A 19,964-nucleotide genomic window follows, 5' to 3' on the forward strand; every position below is an offset into this window, starting at 1 on the left:
GAACATCGATCTGAAGTACCAATTCAACTCTTCTGCCATTTCTTTGTTTCCCATAATATATTCCCCTGTTTCTGTCTTCAAGGGGTAAAAAATGAGGTCTGCAGATGCTGGAGATCACAGCTGAAAATGTGTTGCTGGTCAAAGCACAGCAGGCCAGGCAGCATCTCAGGAATAGGGAATTCGACGTTTCGAGCATAAGCCCTTCATCAGGAATGAGAGAGAGTAGCCAAGCAGGCTAAGATAAAAGGTAGGGAGGAGGGACTTGGGGGAGGGGCGATGGAGGTGGGATAGGTGGAAGGAGGTCAAGGTGAGGGTGATAGGCCGGAGTGGGGTGGGGGCGGAGAGGTCAGGAAGGAGATTGCAGGTTAGGAGGGCGGTGCTGAGTTGAGGGAACCGACTGAGACAAGGTGGGGGGAGGGGAAATGAGAAAACTGGAGAAATCTGAATTCATACCTTGTGGTTGGAGGGTTCCCAGGCGGAACCCTCTGTCTTCAAGGGCCCAATTTTAGTCATTTTTTTTCCCTTTCACATACCTAAAAAAGCTTTTACTATCCTCCTTTATATTTTTGGCCAGTTTACCTTTGTACCTCATTTTTTCTCTGTGTATTTCCTCCTTAGTAATCCTCTGTTGTTCTTTAAAAGCTTCCCAGTCCTCCGTTTTCCCACTTATCTTTGCTATGTTATACTTTTTCTCTTTTGACTTTATATGTTTCTTAACATCCCTTATCAGCCACTGCCACCCCTGCTTCCTCATAGGATCTTTCTTCCTTTTTGGAATGAACTGATACTGCATCTTCTGCATTATACCCAGAAATATCTGCCATTGTTTCTACACTGTCAACCCTGCTAAGGTATTGCACCATTGAACTTTGGCCAGCTCCTCGCTCATAGCTCCATAGTTCCCTTTATTCAACTGAAATATTGTCACTACCAATTGTACCCTCTCCCTTTCAAATTGCAGATTGAAGCTTATTGTATTATGGTCACTAACTCCTAATGGCTCTTTCACTTTGAGGTCCCTGATCAATTCTGGTTCGTTGCACAATACCAGATCCAGAATTGCCTTCTCCCTGGTGGGCTCCAGCACCAGCTGTTCTAAGAATCCATCTCGGAAGCACTCCGCAAAGTCTCTTTCTTGAGGTCCAATACCATCCTGATTCTCCCAGTCTATCTGCATGTTGAAATCCCCCATAACAACTGTAGTAACATCTTTACGACAGGCCAATTTCAGCTCCTTATTCAACTTACACCCTACATCAAAAATACTGTTTGGGGACCTGTAGATAACTCCCAAGAGGGTCTTTCTACCCTTAGAATTTCTCAGCTCTATCCATACTGACTCTACATCCCCTGATTCTAGGTTCCTCCATGCAAGGGACTGAATATCATCCCTTACCAACAGGGCCACCCCACCCCCTCTGCCCGTCAGTCTGTCCTTACGATAGCACGTATAGCCTTGAATATTCATTTCCCAGGCCCTGTCCACTTGAAACCACGTCTCAGTTATCCCCACAATATCGTAGCTGCCAATTTCCAGAAGAGCCTCAAGCTTATCCATCTTATTTCTAATACTTAGTGCATTCATATATAGTATTTTTACTATATTTACTGCCCTCACCCTTCCCATCAACCCCTATTTCACACAACCTTGCGGCATGATCCCTTTTTGAGTTTTCTGCTTCATTGATACCATTGTCTTTCTTGACTTTCCTTGTTCTAACTTCCCGTTCAATTTCCTTCTTAAACTTCCAGTTTGTCCCCTCCCCCATCCTATTTAGTTAAAATGCAGCTGTGTTGCAGTAGCAAACCTGCCTGCCAGAATGCTGGTCCCCAACCTATTAAGGTGCAAACTGTCTCTTTTGTATAATTTATGCTTACCACAAACATACCCCAGTGATCCAAGAATTTAAATCCTTGCTTCCTGCACCAGTTCTCCAGCCACACATTCAAGTTCATTATCTCCCTGTTCCTGGCCTCACCAGCCCGAGGAACTGGAAGCAAACCGGAGATACCCATTCTAGACGTCCTGCTTTTCAGCATTCTTCCTAGTTCTCCAAAGTCCCGCTGTAGTATGCTTCTCCTCTTCTTCCTGACATCATTTGTGCCGACATGTACCACCACCTCTGGCTCTTCACCTTCGCCCTGCACTCTGTCTGCGATGTCTTTAATGCTGGCATCAGGAAGGCAACACCCCATCCTTAAATCCCGCCTGTTGCCACAGAAACCCCATGATGAGATAAATAATACTTTTACCTCGGGTGCTCTGATCTTTGTGGTATTGGAGTCATTGGAGGTCCTGCCAATTTAGATGGTCAGCATTCCGGCCAAAAACAGGCATTAGCATTACTTTATATTGAGTTCAGCCACCACTGTTGGGCCTACAGAGACATCCTTGTCTACCTGCATTGCTACTAGCATTCACATGATGAGTCCAGAGACATGTATTGTGCACGTTTGGACCCAGTTCCATTCTACAAGATTTAGAGATCCTTATCTATGATTAAGCTTTTTGCTCTTATTTTTGTTACTCTGTTGGGCATTTAATGCAATAAAGGATTTCATTATTTTATCTCCTTGGTGTTCTGGGTTTTACAAAAGTTTCTTTGATCTTGGAAACTACTACATTGTTCAGTTCCAGTGAATCCACCCATCTTCTTTAAGGTGCAGTGGCAACTTATGACAATCTGAAGCATAACCGGATTTGCTGGCCTCTGAAATAGTGAGCTGCATAAATGATGCATAATCATATAGCTGCTTATCAATTTCATTTAGATTACATTCAATCATGAAAATATAACAGGGAGAGGGATAAGACCTGCATGAATTATAAGTATGTGTTTTACTTTTCAAAACGGTATAGTGAAAAACATCACCAGTGAATTGGACCTGAAAACCAAACACATTGTGTTTTAAATTTGGCTGAAACTTTGGACAAAAATAGTTTTAATAAATTAAAACATAAAAACAATCACTGAGTAATTCTTCAGCTCTCCAAAAGAATTTTAAAAACATAATGAAATGCATTAAATGATACTAACATAATTGGTTGCACTTTCAACTCAGTAACAGTTTACCACATCAGTTAAAATTACTTTCTAAATACACAGTTAAGTATTACTGAAAATGTTGCATTAAAACTTTGTTCTTTGATTATTTCAATTCTACCTATGTATGAAGGAGATCACCAAGATATCACCAGACACTTCAAAGCTCAATTACTGCACTAAAAATTACTGATGTTTCCTGCTATCGTGAACTTGAATAAATTTAGCACTGATCTTCTGCCTTTTGAATTATGCTTTAATAATTATTGTAGATATGTTTGAATTAAAAATGTTTCACCACCATTATTTTGCCTTACAAATGGACTTCTGTGCCCTTTTCCAGACTACTAAGTCTACCTCTCACAGTGGTCGATCAATATTTTCCTCAGTCTATATTCTGTTAATTGTTCTAACATACACTCAAACCTAGCCTGTCCTTTGCCCCCAGATCCCAGATCAACAGCAGTCACTAATAAGATGTTCTCAACTTGTTTCCACAAGAATGGTCCCAGGAATGAAAAGTTTAACATATGAGGAACGTTCGAGGATTCTGGGTCTATACGCTATGGAGTTTAGAAGCATATGGGGGGGGGGGCGGATCTAATTGAAGCTGACAGAATATTGGATGGCCTGGACTGAGTGGATGTTGGGAAGATATCCTAATGGAGAGACGAGGACCTGAGGGCACAGCCTTAGAGTGAAGGTAAGATCTTTTAGAACAGAGCTAAGGAGAAACTTTTTCAGCCAGAGAGTGGTGAATCTATAGAATTCACTGCCACAAAAGGCTGTGGAGGCCAGGCCATTGAGTGCTTTTAAGACTGAGGTAGATCGGTTCTTGATTGTCAAGGGGATCCAGGGTTATGGGGAGAAGTTGGGAAAGGGGGATGAGAAATGTATCAGCCATGATTGAATGACAGAGCAGACTCAATTGGCTATACGGTCTAACTTCTGCTCCTATGTCTTAAGGTCTTAACTAAAGAACATATGCCAAACCCTCAGAAAAATGAATTACTTCATCCAGTTTAATAATTTGCATTTCTTACATGCATTTTTCATGAAATTAGTAGCTATAATGCAGATAAAATTTGTACTGAACTGGCAGTTCTTTCAAGAGGAAGTAACAAGGGGTACAGTCGGAAAATAATTCAATGCACTGTATTTTCACATACTGAGCATTGATTGGAGAACTATGAATAACAGGTGGATTGGGTTAGGTAACTAATTGGTTGGAATGATGTGGGGGCAGATGCTCAAGCCAGACAGTTAGCAAGAGAGACAGAAAGTTCAGAGGAATAGATAGGATGAGAAATTAAAAGACATAGATATTTTCTTCCTTAAAGCCAAACAATCTGAAAATCCAAAACCTTCTAACTTAGCCAATCACATAGATATGCCAATAGTTTAACTTTATGTCTGAGAATCTACTGCATTAATATTACTATTTAAATATTTTGGATAAAGCTTTGATACTTTTGAATAACAGTTACAATCCGAAAATCTTTTCATGCCAAGAATAGACTTGGTCATCAATCAGCGAGTAGGAAAGACCTCATAGCTCTTCGGTAGGATGATCCATATTTGCCAAGACCCAATTTCACAAACACCATCGCCTCTTTATCACAATGCTACCCTCCAGCATCCTTCTAAGCATTCATAAATCCAGTTCAACTCCCCCCAAGACCACCTGAACATTCTTCAATATTGATATACGCAATGCTAGCTCCTAAGCAAGAATTTAGACACTAAGATGCCTCCTCCGTTATTTTATACCCGAATAACCTCATGCAAGCTCTGCAGATTCAGCAGTAACCCACCTGCATATTACAATTCTCCGTAACCCAAAGCTTTCAAAGCAATGCCCTTATTTAATTTTCACTATTAAGCACAGTCTGTCAATTGCACTATTTGGTTCTTTTAAGGTTTCTGCACAGCCACACATGTGAATCTTAAGGGAACATGGCTTGTGTTGACAAAAAAAAACAAAGAACTACAGATGCTGGAAATCTGCTAGAGGTCTGAAGAAGGGTCACTGGACACAAGACATTAACTCTGCCTTCTCTCCACAGATGCTGCCAGACCTGCAGAGTTTTTCTAGCAAATTCTGCATGAGTTGTACATGGCTTATTTTGTTCCCTGTATATTAAGATTCAGATTGTATCACATTTATCACAGGGGGCACATTGTTTCTAAGTACACTCAAAGATCCTTCACAAGGTTTTGGAAGTTAATATTATAAATGGAAACTTGTTCAAAAAATGGACAAAACCATGTATCGCCAAAAGTTTGATTTGTACTTCTTTACTGGCATGTTAAGGAGGGAAGAAAATAGTTTGAGTTTCATGTTTAAGGTTTAAGTGGTGCAGGACTCTCTCTCTCTCTCTGGGCTCAATCTCCACCTCTCCATTCTCTTCTCCCTTCTCTATGCACTGTCCCAACTTTACCTTCAGTATAGAGACCATCTTTTCTGAGTTTCTAACTGTTTTAGTGAAGTGTTACATGACTTAAATATTAACTCTACTTTCTTTCTGCAGATGCTGCCAGACCTGCTGAGTTTCACCAGCATTTCTCTTTTTGTTATCCAGAAATTTGTTTGTTGTATTTCAATGAGGTTTAAAAAATCATTGAGGTGAATAGTTCAGTGCTTTCCACAAGAAGAATAGAAGAGAGAAAAAAAAGGGTTCAAACACAGAATTTACTAATACTCAAGCAGAAAGAGACAAAAACACTTTTCCTTTTAGTGAAGGAGACAGGATTATCCAGAAGGCTTGTGAGTGTGCAGGTTTCTTTCAGAGAGAAGTGCAGATTGCTGAGAGAAAAAGTACATTTAGCAGTCTCCAGAACAGTTAGGGTGAAAGAAAATAACTCCTGAGTGCTTAGAATTTAGTAAAGGAAAACATCCAGAAACCGAAGGAGTTAGGTATCTGAGAGGAAGATGTCTTGTAAGGCTGCTGAATGCATGAGTTTAAGGAACACATGTTTAGATTTAAGTGAGCTACATTAGCAATTTGTTTAAGGATCCCACAAAGAGACATTAATTAAAGATAATATCATCAAGTGAATATAGAAATTTGCCAGTCAGAAACTATAAGATAGAAACCTTTCACTGAGTCTGAAACCTCAGTGAAGTTTGCTATCAAGGATAATAGGATTTAATTTTTATTTTTAAAATTTGTAATAGGATAATTTCAACAAGTTCTTACAAGAAAACTAAATATTTTATTGGATGTAAGAAACCTTGATGTTCTTTTGTTAACAGTACATTGACATCCTTGGGTGAATATGTTCAGTAACTGAGGTAAACAAATTTTAAGATAAAAACTTATGATCTATCAAACTAGATTCACTCTGAGGTCTGACTTGTCCCTTATTACCATAAGCTGGGATGGTCAACAGATGATAATAAACAGCACTCTTCCCAGCACATACATTTCTTAAAACTTTTGCAAGGTTCCAGAAATTAAACAGGAAAATCATCACATTAAAATAACACTGATAATCAACAAGAGAGAACTGGGCAACTGCTTTAATTTATCAGCTTCACTATAAGTCAATTTAAACTCACAATTAAGAGGCTACCCAGAGTGAATCTGGACAAATAGGGGAAACATTTATGAAAGAGATATCTGAATGTTAGGGAACGTAAGGAAGCAAGCGCTGGGAGAACTGTTCCCAGACTCAGTAGAATGTGATTAAGGTTTTAAAGTCCATCAGCAATTACGATCCATTATTCTGTCGAAATATTCAGCTGATCAATTTTTTAAAGTCAATATTCTTGATCAAGTCCAATTCCTGATTAAATTAGCTAAGAAGTTAAAAAAAATACGAATTATTGTTTTGGAAAACTTGTAACATTTGTAAGACATTTGCATTTTCACTTTAACACTTATTTTCAAGTTATTTTCTTAATAAGTGCTTAATTAGGTCTCAATTAAAGTCTAACAAAAGCAACAATTCAAGAAATGACCAATGATAAAATGCTGGCTCTGGAGTTTGCTAGAACATCTCAATTAGGGGTGGGTTAAATGTAAACCTTTAATTCTCCACTTGCATTAAAATTTTTGCCCGAGAATGTACATATAGTTTAGCATCCTACTGAAGCACATGCACTTATTTATGCCTCAAGCCTAATGGTCTGTGCACCAAGATCCTCCTGAGCAGTCGAGTACTATCTATACTGCTGAGTATGTCGATTAATCGTATCATGAAAACTTGCAGATCACGTCTTCATTAAAACAGTAAAAAGCAACTATCCTAACACTGAGCCCACATATTAAGCCCAATAGCTTATTGCCTCAAATTCATGATAAGCTCTAGATGTATCAAGAGGAAATAGGTTAGATTAACACTTGATTTACGGAATGCATGCAACCAGCAAGAAAATAAAAAAAGCATGAATTTCTTGGGCATGCTCCTTAGAATACTGCAGTCATTCACATATAAATAATACTCTCCTTTCACTTTCCTGCCAAATTAAACAACGATAACACACTTGCCCACATCACATTTCAGGCAACAGATACTCTGTGACAGAAAGCCTTCACTGTAAACGCAGCTGGACCTCTGAGAGCAACTATCAGTGAGGTGAACAGTGAACATTATTCCTTCTCTGTTAATCACAAAACTAAGGCTTATACAGCATTCATACTGCAGAAGCAGAGTCAAAAGTCTAAGAAATTACTGCTATTACCATATAGAAGTGTTTATTTCTGAATGAACATTCACCTGTTAAAGTTATTATAAATAAATTCTGTATTTCAAAATACAGCCTTCCAGAGCTCAGCTATGAACTGTGGCAGTAAAGAATATATGTTCAGCTAGAACCTGAGAACTCTATAAAATTGAAGAGGTTAGAATTACTCAATTTTAGGCAGTTTGCTAATATTAACTCTAGAAAAATCACTAAAGGTGACTCATTGGCAATACTCTAAATCCTTTCACTGATATATATCACAGCAATGAACTTTAAAACAGCAGCAGTTGGTTATGAAAGTTTTAAACTACATACAATATTAAAACTTTTTTAATAAATGCTGCAAACCTTTTGAATATGTATTAAAATATGGTCAAGAGTAATAATTACTATTTCACAGTTCTAATGTAAACGTGATCTTTAAAATGCTGACCTTCATCGCTAATCAATTCTTGTTTGACCAGAGTTGATGGAGATCTAGCAGGTGGTTTGCACAACGGATGTCGTCGACTCTTGGCAGATTTCTTTTTCCCTACGTTTCTGATGAACTGTTCTGGAAACTGAAAATAGAAGAAAAATATTTCACCATTTTAATAAAATAAAGTGACCTAGCCTAAAACAAATTATCCATGAAATATAACTGTATATTTAAAACACACTACAACATACCTTGTCAAAATGAAACACGCATAATTCACTGAGCTGTGCACTACTGCAACACTAAGAGACTCAAATTTATAAAACTTTAAAGCTAAGTAAGGCCCTGCTTATTCTAACTATTCTGAACTTAATTAGCCACCTACACTGTCAATTGCTTCCTTAAGATAGACATTAAAAAATTAAAACAATGTTTCACTGAAGATACTCCATACTTATTCAGTGGATACTTGAGTCACAGAGATCTCAGGAGTTGGGGTGAGAATGTGGCAGGGTGCACAAGACACCAAAACTAGTCTCAAGGTAAAGTAAGAGTTGAAGGTAGCTCAATTGAGGTTCCCACACCTCAGAAGTCCCACGTATCTAACTGTTGGGTAGGGAGTGAATCAGGCTCTGCTCTAATGAATCCTCCATCTTCCATCCCACAGCTACTTCCAATCTAGTATCTTATGGTTCATGAGCTTGATTGGTTCATGGTCATTCAGCTGCTCTGACAAATGGGCTCTGATCTGAAACACTTGTTATTCTCTCCAAGAATATTTTATCATTGTTTTAATGATGGAGAGGGTGCAAATCAAGTTTTGTCCTGAATGAGGTACAACTTGAATGCTGTTGGAGCTGCATTCAACTTGTAAATGGACAGTATCACATAACACTCCTTACTAGTGCCCTGTAGATGCTGGAGTCTTTGTGAATTGGGAGACAAGTTACTCCTGACCTGGTCTTGCAGCCACAGCATTTATGTGCGTGATCCAGTTCAATTCTTGGTCAATAATAATCTACAGGATGTGGATAGTGAGGAATTCAGCTATGATAATACTGTCAATGGGAGACAGTTAGATTATTTTATTGGAGATAGTCATTGTTTAACATTTATATGGTGTAAATAATATTTGCTGCTTCTCAACCGAAGCCTAACCTGGAGGCTGTCCAGGTCTTGCTGTACATAGACACATTCAGCATTTGAGGAATCACAAATAGGGAACATTGTGGGAGGGCTTAAATGTTTTTTTTGCTTCAGTATTCACTGGAGAAAGGGACCTTGTTGACAGTGAGAACACCATGGAGAAGGTTAATAGGCTTGAACAGATTGATGTTAAGAAAGTGGATGTGCTGGAAATACTGGGAAGCACAAAGATAGCTAAGTTCCCAGGGCTGGACCATATATCCAAGGTTACTATGGAAGTGAGGAATGAGATTGCTGCACCTCTGGCAACGACCTTTGCATCCTCACTCTCCAAAGTAGTAGTACCGGATGATTAGAGGAAGGTGAGCGTTGTTCCTCTGTTCAAGAAAGGGGATTACAGACCAGTCAGTCTTATGTCTATGGTAAGTAAGATACTGGAAAGGATTCTGAGAAATAGGATTAATGACTATTTGGAAAAACAGAGTTGAATTAAAGATAGTCAGTATGGATTTGTGAGGGACAGGTCATGCTTCACAAGCCTTATTGAGTTCTTTGAGGATGTGACGAGACAAGTTAATGAAGATCAAGCAATGGATATGGTGTAAATAGATTTCAGGAAGGCATTTGAGAAGGTTCCCCACAGTAGACTCATTCAGAAAATTAAGAGATAAGGGATACAGGGAAATTTAGCTGTCTGGAAATAGAATTGGCTGGCTCGAAGAAGGCAACAAGTGGTAGTGGATGGAAAGTATTCTGTTAGGAGATTGGTGACTAGTGGTATTCTGCAGGGATCTGTTCTTGGGCCTCTGCCCTTTGTAGTTTTTATAAGTGACTTGGATGAAGAAGTGGAAGGATGGGTTAGTATACTTGCCAATGTCACCAAGGTCGGTGGTGTTGTATGTAGTGTCGAGGGCTGTTGCAGGCTACAATAGGACATTGACAGGATGCAGAGCTGGACTGAGAAGTGGCAAAAAGAGTTCAACCTGGATAAATGTGAAGTGATTCATTTTGGAAGGCAGAATACAGGATTAAAGACAGGATTCTTGGCAGTATGGAGGAACAGTGGGGTCTTGGGGTTCACGTACATTGATCCCTCAAAGTTGCCACACAAGTTGATAGGATTGTTAAGGCAGCTTTTGGTGTTTTGGCTTTCATGAACAGGGGGTTAAGTTCAAGAGCCACGAGGTTTTGCTGCAGCTCTATAAAACTGTGGTTAGACCACAGTTGGAATATTGTGTCTAGTTCTGGTTGCCTCCTTATAGGAAGGATGGAGATGCTTTGGAGAGGGTGCAGATAAGATTTACTAGGATTGGAGTAATGTCCAGGATGAGATGACTGGCCTCCAACAACAATAATCCTTATAATTCAACAAGTGAAAAATATCCCAGCCCCCACTGATTCTCATTGACTCCAATCTTGCTCGTGCACCTTGATGCCACACTCACGTCAACTTCAGCCTTGATGTCATAAGGAGTTAGTTACTTTCATGTTTGCACCAAAGCTGTAATGGCTCAGGCAGAACTCAAATTGACAGCAAAATGATGATGACTAAGCAAGTGCTGGTCAGTTAGACTGCCAACAGTCCCTTGCATCATTTTGTATTCATTTCATCAGATCTATAATGTTGGATTATACTGGCAATAATGTTGGATTATACTGTTGATTATAAGAGAAGAAGCAATTTGACATTGTGCATAGTCGATGCACTAGAACTATTAATTCTCTCCAAAGTATGGCTACATTTGGCCCAAACGTTTAGCAGAATTAGACAAAGAATTCTGCTGAACAAGACTCCCAAAGCCAGCACAGCCTCGTGCTTCTATTTTTCCTGAATAAATAAATAATAATGTGGTGGTCAAGAGAACATTTTATGTAACCTTAAATTAGAACTCAAAAACAGGCTTGACAGGGAAAGAAGTTAATTATTGCTTCACAAAGTTCATTACCACATGGAATTAAGATAGAATTCAATGAAAATGAATGATCTTTAAGTTGGATACAACAATGTAAAGTTTATACCACTTTAATTAAAGATAATTGTTCTACATTGGAGAATAGTAACAATGGCCTGGGGAATACAACATTTTAGCATGCACCCTGAAAATAAACAGTTTAGCAACACCCAGACTCATATTATTGTGGTTACCAGTAATTCTGAGCAAACTCTTATTCCCTCAACAGAAAAAAAGCTTCAACTATGCCCTTTACTTCTATAAATAACTTGGTAAACAATGATCCAGAAGGCTCAGTGGGGAAGCTCCACTGTCCATGGTCTTCTCATTATCATTGACAACGGGGGCTAGAATTTGTGTAAACCTTTCAGGCCTATACACCTGACATGAAATTAACACTAAATACAAGTTATAACGACAATTCATGAGAAGTACTGCAGCAGTTAGAGAAGGTGGGCACAATGCTGGACTTGCAAGTACTGTCCACATCCCATGAAATAATTAAAAATGTCAAGAGGCATTTCAGGTTATAACATACTGTACTGAAAGAAAATGGATTGTCTTGCATTTTATATAATGTTTGATTTCAATTGATATGTAATTACCGTAAACTTTACAAATAAAGTGTACTGTGAACAAAACTGAATAATGAGTAACAATGAGAAGTCAATGCATCTTGTTTCTACAAATCAGCGAAATGTGCGGCTTGAATTTAGAATTTTGCTTAAGAATCCAATTACACAACTTGAATGCATGAACCACTGGAACTCCAGACAGGAAGAATGCTGCTAATTATAACATCTCGTCAAATTGAAACAAAATTAGCATTTTAATACTGTTGGCAGCTATCTGAATGTTAGATCAGCTTTGACATTTTGTTCTTCCTTCATGTCACAATAGTTACACATTTCGAAAGCTTTTCTATAAAGCATTTTAGAGTATCTTGAGGTATAAATGGCATTATACAAAGATAAGATAAAATGATCATGATTGAAAGTCTGCCTTCTATTTCCCTTGCTGAAAATGTGTTGCTGGAAAAGCGCAGCAGGTCAGGCAGCATCCAAGGAACAGGAGATTTGACGTTTCGGGCATAAGCCCTTCTTCAGGAATGAGGAAAGTGTGTCCAGCAGGCTAAGATAAAAGGTAGGGAGGAGGGATTTGGGGGAGGGGCGATGGAGATGTGATAGGTTGAAGGAGGTCAAGGTGAGGGTGATAGGCTGGAGTGGGGTGGGGGCGGAGAGGTCAGGAAGAAGATTTCAGGTTAGGTAGGAGGTGCTAAGTTCGAGGGATTTGACTGAGACAAGGTGGGGGGAGGGGAAATGAGGAAACTGGAGAAATCTGAGTTCATCCCTTGTGGTTGGAGGGTTCCTAGGTGGAAGATGAGGCGCTCTTCCTCCAACCGTCATGTGTTATGGTCTGGCGATGGAAGAGTCCAAGGACCTGCATGTCCTTGGTGGAGTGGGAGGGGGAGTTAAAGTGTTGGGCCACAGGGTGGTTGGTTTGGTTGGTCCGGGTGTCCCAGAGGTGTTCTCTGAAACGTTCCGCAAGTAGGTGGCCTGTCTCCCCAATATGGAGGAGGCCACATCGGGTGCAGCGGATGCAATAGATGATGTGTGTGGAGGTGCAGGTGAATTTGTGGCGGATATGGAAGGATCCCTTGGGGCCTTGGAGAGAAGTAAGGGAGGAGGTGTGGGTGCAAGTTTTGCATTTCTTGCGGTTGCAGGGGAAGGTGCCGGGAGTGGAGGTTGGGTTGGGTGGGGGGGTGGGGGGGGGGGGGGGGGGCGGAGTGTGGACCTGACGAGGGAGTCACGGTGGGAGTGGTCCTTTCGGAACGCTGATAGGGGAGGAGAGGGAAATATATCCCTGGTGGTGGGGTCCGTTGACGGCAGATGATAAGCTGTATATGGAGGTTGGTGGGGTGGTAGGTGAGAACCAGTGGGGTTCTGTCCTGGTGGTGGTTTGAGGGGTGGGGCTCAAGGGCGGAGGAGCAGGAAGTGGAGGAGATGCGGTGGAGGGCATCGTCGATCACGTCTGGGGGGAATCTGCGGTCCTTGAAGGAGGAGGCCATCTGGGCTGTGCGGTATTGGAACTGGTCCTCCTGGGAGCAGATGCGGCGGAGACAAAGGAATTGGGAATACGGGATGGTGTTTTTACAGGGGCAGGGTGGGAGGAGGTGTAGTCTAGGTAGCTGTGGGAGTCAGTCGGTTCATAGTAGATGTCCGTGTTGATTTAGTCACCCGAGATAGAAATAGAAAGGTCTAGGAAGGGGAGGGAGGAGTCTGAGACGGTCCAGGTGAATTTGAGGTCGGGGTGGAAGGTGTTGGTAAAGTGGATGAACTGTTCAACCTCCTCGTGGGAGCATGAGGCAGCGCCGATACAGTCATCGATGTAGCGGAGGAAAAGGTGGGGGGTGGTGCCAGTGTAGTTGTGGAAGATGGACTGTTCCACATATCCTCGATTTCCCTTGTTCAGTGCCTTTTTGAGCATGGTTAACTTTCATATCATCAAATCTGATGGAGGACTCCATCTGAAAATCCAATCTGGCCATTCTTTGAAAACACTAGTAGACACACTGAATATTTCAAACAGTATTTGTAGTTTTCTGACACTGAAGTAGTTAGCTTTTTATTCAATTTAGTTCAGTACATTTACATTATTAAGTACCAAAGCTGGAGGGGCTCTCTATGGTGGAAATGATAGGCAACTGTTTCTGGGTTCTTAGTCACTACTTTACAATTAAAACACTAGACGAAGGAGAGATTATTGTTCTTCAGATGAATGTCTAATAAATTAGAATGGAATCTGTCAGTCAGTGAAGACGAAGTAACATCACTTATAACAAGAAAAGTGAATGAAGAACTCGATAAACCTTCAGCCAAATGAACCAAACACTTCCCTAAGGTAATTTCCAATTTCATGCCACTGAATTTATTGACACTTCAAATCCTGCACTTGCTGAGATCATCATGAAGGGCTGAGGCCTGGTAACCCTCAGGTTAATATCACCACCAGTCGGCTCTCTTTCATGAGAGACCAGCCAATGGTCCTCTGAGACTATGGTGACATTTCCTTCACCAAGATAAACATCTGTGGCATTTTATTTAATCCCAGGTCACAGCATAGAAATAGATAAGTGATTATTTTTAATTGTGGCCTTAAAGTAAGTCTGCAGTAGGGAGTAGAGTGGGTTCTTCTACAATTATATGTTTTATTAAGATATGTCTCAATTAAACTTAAAATATAAGCCATAAGTATTCATTTAACCTGAAGCAGTGTTTGTAGAGGAATAAGACAGTGTTATTTTGAGTCTGTAGATTAAAGGAAGCAAAAATGGCCCTTAGTAGAGTTATATGCTCTTCTTGGTGGATGTGGGAATTTAGGGAGAGTTGACGGGTTACTGAGGATTATATCTGCAATAAATGTGGTTGGTTGTGAATCCTATCAGATTGAATGGAATGGCTGGAGAGACAGTTAGAAGCAATGAGGAACTTACAAGAGCAAGGGGATGACATGAATGGCAGTTATAGGAAGGGGAAAAAGTCGCAGATAGACACAGAGATGAGTTAACTCCAGGAAAGGTAAGAGAGGTAGGCAGTTAGTGCAGGAGTCTTCTGTGGCTATCTGCACTTCAAACAAGTATGCTATTTTGGAAAATGTAGGGAGTGATGGATTCTCAGGGGAACGTAGCACGAACAGCCAAGTTTCTGGTATTGAGACTGGCCCTAATGCAATGAGGGGTACGTTGGGTTCCAAGAGATTGATTGCATTAGGGGACTCTATAGTCTGAGTTACACACAGACATTTCTGTGGCCAACAATGAAAATTCAAAATGGTGTGGCGCCCTGGTGCCAGAATCAAGGATGTCTCAGAGAGGGTGCGGAATGTTCTCGAGGGGAAAAGGGGCCAGCAGGAGGTCATTATACACATTGGAACCAAAGATATAGGAAGGGAAAAGATTGAAATTCTGAAGGGAGATTACAGAGTTAGGCAGGAATTTAAAAAGGAGGTCCTCAAGAGTAGTAATATCTGGATTACTTCTGGTGATACGAGCTACTGAGGGCAGGAATAGGAGGATAGAGCAAATGAATGCATGGCTGACGAGCTGGTATATGGGAGAAGGATTCACGCTTTTGGATCATTGGAAGCTCATTTGGGGTAGAAATGACCTGTACAAGAAGGACGGATTGCACCTAACTCGGAAGGGGACTAATATACTGGCAGGGAGATTTGCTAGAGCTGCTCGGGAGGATTTAAACTAGTAAGGTGCAGGGGTGGGACCCAGGGAAATAGTAAGGAAATAGATCAATCTAGGACTGGTACAGTTGAGAATAAAGGCACATCAACAATCAGGGCAGGCAGGGACGAAGCAAAGAACAAGATAGGACTGATAAATTAAACTGCATTTATTTTATTGCAAGAGGCCTAACAGGGAAGGCAGATAAACTCAGGACATGGTTAGGAACATGGGACTGGGATATCATAGCAATTACAGAAACATGGCTCAAGGATGGGCAAGACTGGCAGCTCAATGTTCCAAGATACAAAAGCTACAGGAAGGACAGAAAGAGAGGAGAGGGAGTGGTGTTTTTGATAAGGGATAGCATTACAACTGTACTGAGGGATGGTATTCCCAGAAATACATCCAGGGAAGATATTTGGGTGGAACTGAGAAATAAGAAAGGGATGATCACCTTATTGGGGTTGTACTACAGACCCCCGAATAGTCAGAGGGAAATGGAGAAGCATATTTGTAAGGAGATCTCAGTTATCTGTAAGTATAATAGGGTGGTTATGGTTGGGCATTTTAACTTTCCAAATATAGACTGGAACTGCTATAGTGCTAAGGGTTTAGATGGAGAGGAATTTGTTAAGTGTGTACAAGAAAATTTTCTGATTCAGTCTGTGGGTGCACTACGAGAGAAGGTGCAAAACTTGACCTACTCTTGTGAAATAAGGCAGGGCAGGTGACCGAGGTACCAGTGGAAAACCACTTTGGGGCCAGCAACCATTATTCTATTAGCTTTAAAAGAGTAATGGAAAAGGATAGACCGGATCTAAAAATTGAAGTTCTAAATTGGAGAAAGACCAACTTTGACGGTATTAGGCAAGAACTTTCAAAAGCTGACTGGAGGCAGATGTTCTCATGTAAAGGGATGGCTGGAAAATGGGAAGCCTTCAGAAATGAGATAACGAGAGTCCAGAGGAAGTATATTCCTATTAGGGTGAAAGGAAAGGCTGGTAGGAATAGGGAATGCTGGATGACTAAAGAAATCGAGGGTTTGGTTAAGAAAAAGAAGGAAGCATATGTCAGCTATAGACAGGATAGATCGAGTGAATCCTTAGAAGAGTATAAAGGCAGTAGGACTATACATAAGAGAGAAATACATAAGGAGAGCAAAAAGGTGACATGAGATTGCTTTGGCAAATAGAGTTAAGGAGAATCCAAAGGGTTTTTCCAAATACATTAAGGACAAACGGGTAATGAGGGAGAGAATAAAGCCCCTCAAAGATCAACAAAGCGGCCTTTGTGTGGAGCTGCAGAAGATGGGATAGATACTAAACTAATATTTTGCATCAGTAATAACTGTGAAAAAGGACATGGAAGATATAGAATGTAAAGAAATAGATGGTGACATCTTGAAAAATGTCCATATTACAGGGGAGAAAGTACTGGGTGTCTTGAAATGCATAAAAGTGGATAAATCCCCAGGACCTGATCAGGTATACCCAAGAACTCTGTGGGAAGCTAGGGAAGTGATTGCTGGGCCTCTTACTAAGATAGTTGTATCATCAATAGTCACAGGTGAGGCGGCGGAAGACTGGAGGTTAGCTAACGTGGTGCCGCTGTTTAAGGAAGGTGGTAAGGACAAGCTAGGGAACTATAGACCAGTGAGCCTGACATCATTGGTGGGCAAGTTGTTGGAGGGAATCCTGAGGGACAGGATGTACATGTATTTGCAAAGGCAAAGGCTGATTAGGGATAGTCAACATGGCTTTATGTGTGGGAAATCACATCTCACAAACTTGATTGAGTTTTTTGAAGAAGTAACAATGAGGATTAATGAGGGCAGAGCAGTGGACATGATCTATATGGACATCAGTGAGACGTTCGACAAAGTTCCCCATGGGAAACTGGTTAGCAAGGTTTGATCTCATGGAATACAGGGAGAACTAGCCATTTGGATACAGAACTGGCTGAAGTGTAGAAGACAGGGGGTGGTGGTGCAGATTGTTTTTCAGACTTGAGGCCTGTGACCAATGGAGTGCCACAAGGATCGGTGCTGGGCCCTCTACTTTTCATGATTAATGTAAATGATTTGGATGTGAGCATAAGAGGTATAGTTAGTAAGTTTGCAGATGACACCAAAATTGGAGATGTAGTGAACGAAGAAGGTTACCTCAGATTACAATTGGATCTTGATCAGATGGGCCAATAGCCTGAAAAGTGGCAGATGGAGTTTAATTCAGATAAATGTGAGGTGCTGCATTTTGGAAACCAAATCTTAGCAGGACTTATATACTTAATGGTAAGGTCCTAGGGACATGCTGGACAATGAGACCATGGAGTGCAGGTTCATAGCTCATTGAAAGTGGAGTCGCAGGTAGATAGGATAGTGAAGAAGGTGTTTGGTATGCTTTCCTTTATTGGCCCGAGTATTGAGTACAGGAATTGGGAGTTCATGTTGCAGCTGTACAGGACATGGGTTAGGCTACCGTTGGAATGTTGCATACAATTCTGGTCTCCTCCCTATCGGAAAGATGTTGTGAAACGTGAAAGGGTTCAGAAAAGATTTACAAGGATGTTGCCGGAGTTGGAGGGTTTGAGCTATAGGGAGAGGTTGAATAAGCTCGGGCTGTTTGCCCTGGAATGTTGGAAGTTGAGGGGGTGACCTAATAAAGGTTTATAAAATCATGACAGGCGTGGATAGGATAAACAGACAAAGTCTTTTCCCTGGGGTGGGGGAGTGCAGAACTAGAGGGCATAGGTTTAGGGTGAGAAGGGAAAGATATAAAAGAGACCTAAGGGGCAACTTTTTCACGCAGAGGGTGGTATGTATATGGAATGAGCTGCCAGAGGAAGTGGTGGAGGCTGGTACAATTGCAACATTTAAAAAGCATCTGGATGGGTATATGAATGGGAAGGGTTTGGAGGGATAAGGGCCAGGTGCTGGCAGATGGGACTAGATTGTGTTGGGATATCTGGTCGGCATGGATGGGTTGGACCAAAGCTTCTGTTTCCGTGCTGTACATCTCAATGACTCTAAGTGATTAAAGATTTAACGGGAGGGAGTCAGCCACTTTTGGTTTGTTCAACACATTAGCATCATTTGTATGACCCTTTGATCTTTTACTTATACATGTTGTGTCTGATGCCTCCTCTCTCACTGCACCTGATGAAGGCGCAACACTCTGAAAACAAGTGTTTTCAAATACAGCTGTTGGACTGTAACCTGGTGTCATGTGATTTTTGACCTTGTCCAACCCAGTCTAACAGCATCACCTCCACATCAAAATTATCTCTCAGCTCTAAGGAGAACAATCCCAGTTTCTCAAGTTCACAGACATCGACCTCTCGTATCCTAATACCATTTTAGAAAAAAACTTGCTGCATCCTCTCAGAGACCATTATACCTTTCCTAAAACAAGGTACTAGAGCTGAACACAATTGAGACTTTATATAGGTTCAGCTTCATTTCTGTGCTTTTTGTACTCTATGCCTCTATTTAAAAAAGCCAATTAATAAAAATAGAAAAACTTTATATCAATTTTATATCAACCAGCATATTATAAGATATAGCAGCATTTTTAAACAAGAATATGCCAACATCTGTTCTTTAACAATTGGTTGAATGGCTTCACCATAAAACAAATTAGATTAAATACTCAGCAGTTAAGTTCAGTAGTCAAGGGCATCAGTGTAGAGCATATCCAAGACATGCCTTTAAATGTCATGTAAACAACTTGCTTACAAAAACAGGAGGCTCTGCCAATTAAGCTTCTAACATTTAAAATGAATCCTTGATGTGGTCTAACTTTATTGTTCAGGACCAATAAGACACTGAAGTATAAATTCTGTGGAACACAGAGCAGTTGCCCCAATAATTTTCCCCAATACACTTCTCTGTAAATATTTAAAGAATAGAGTAGTACTCTAAAACTGTTCTGGGGATACAGGTTCAAATCCTGCCATCGCACAAGGGGGAATTTGAATTCAATAAAAAAAATCTGGACTAAGAATCTGATGATCACCATGAATCCATTGTCAATTGTCAGAAAAACCCATCTCGTTCACTAATGTCCTTAAAAAAGGAAACCTGCCATTCTCACCTGGTCTGGCCTACAAATAGAGAGTCATAGAGATTTACAGCATGGAAACAGACCCTTCGGTCCAACCCGTCCATGCCAACCAGATATCCCAACCCAATCTAGTCACACCTGCCAGCACCCGGCCCATATCCCTCTAAACTCTTCCTATTCACATACCCATTCAAATGCCTCTTAAATGTTGCAATTGTACCAGCCTCCACCACATCCTCTGGCAGCCCATTCCATACACATACCACACTCTGCGTTAAAAAGTTGCCCCTTAGGTCTCTTTTATATCTTTCCCCTCTCACCCTAAACCTATGCCCTCTACTTCTGGACTTCCCCACCCGAGGGAAAAGGCTTTGTCTATTTATCCTATCCATGCCCCTCACAATTTTGTAAACCTC

General features: G+C 40.8%; 1 protein-coding gene across 2 annotated transcripts in view; it reads right to left on the reverse strand.

The window, feature by feature from the left end:
• The window catches only part of LOC132824466 (lysine-specific demethylase 4C-like), a 436,488-nt gene that overhangs the window by 183,978 nt on the left and 232,546 nt on the right, over positions 1–19,964 (reverse strand). For both annotated transcript variants that reach the window (XM_060839018.1, XM_060839010.1), the window contains one exon: positions 8,168–8,294. In XM_060839018.1, the coding sequence (XP_060695001.1) occupies positions 8,168–8,294 (127 nt within the window). The remainder of the gene's footprint in view (positions 1–8,167; positions 8,295–19,964) is intronic.

The sequence above is a fragment of the Hemiscyllium ocellatum genome, chromosome 2 (genome assembly GCF_020745735.1).
Source record: "Hemiscyllium ocellatum isolate sHemOce1 chromosome 2, sHemOce1.pat.X.cur, whole genome shotgun sequence".
NCBI classification, from domain to species: domain Eukaryota; kingdom Metazoa; phylum Chordata; class Chondrichthyes; order Orectolobiformes; family Hemiscylliidae; genus Hemiscyllium; species Hemiscyllium ocellatum.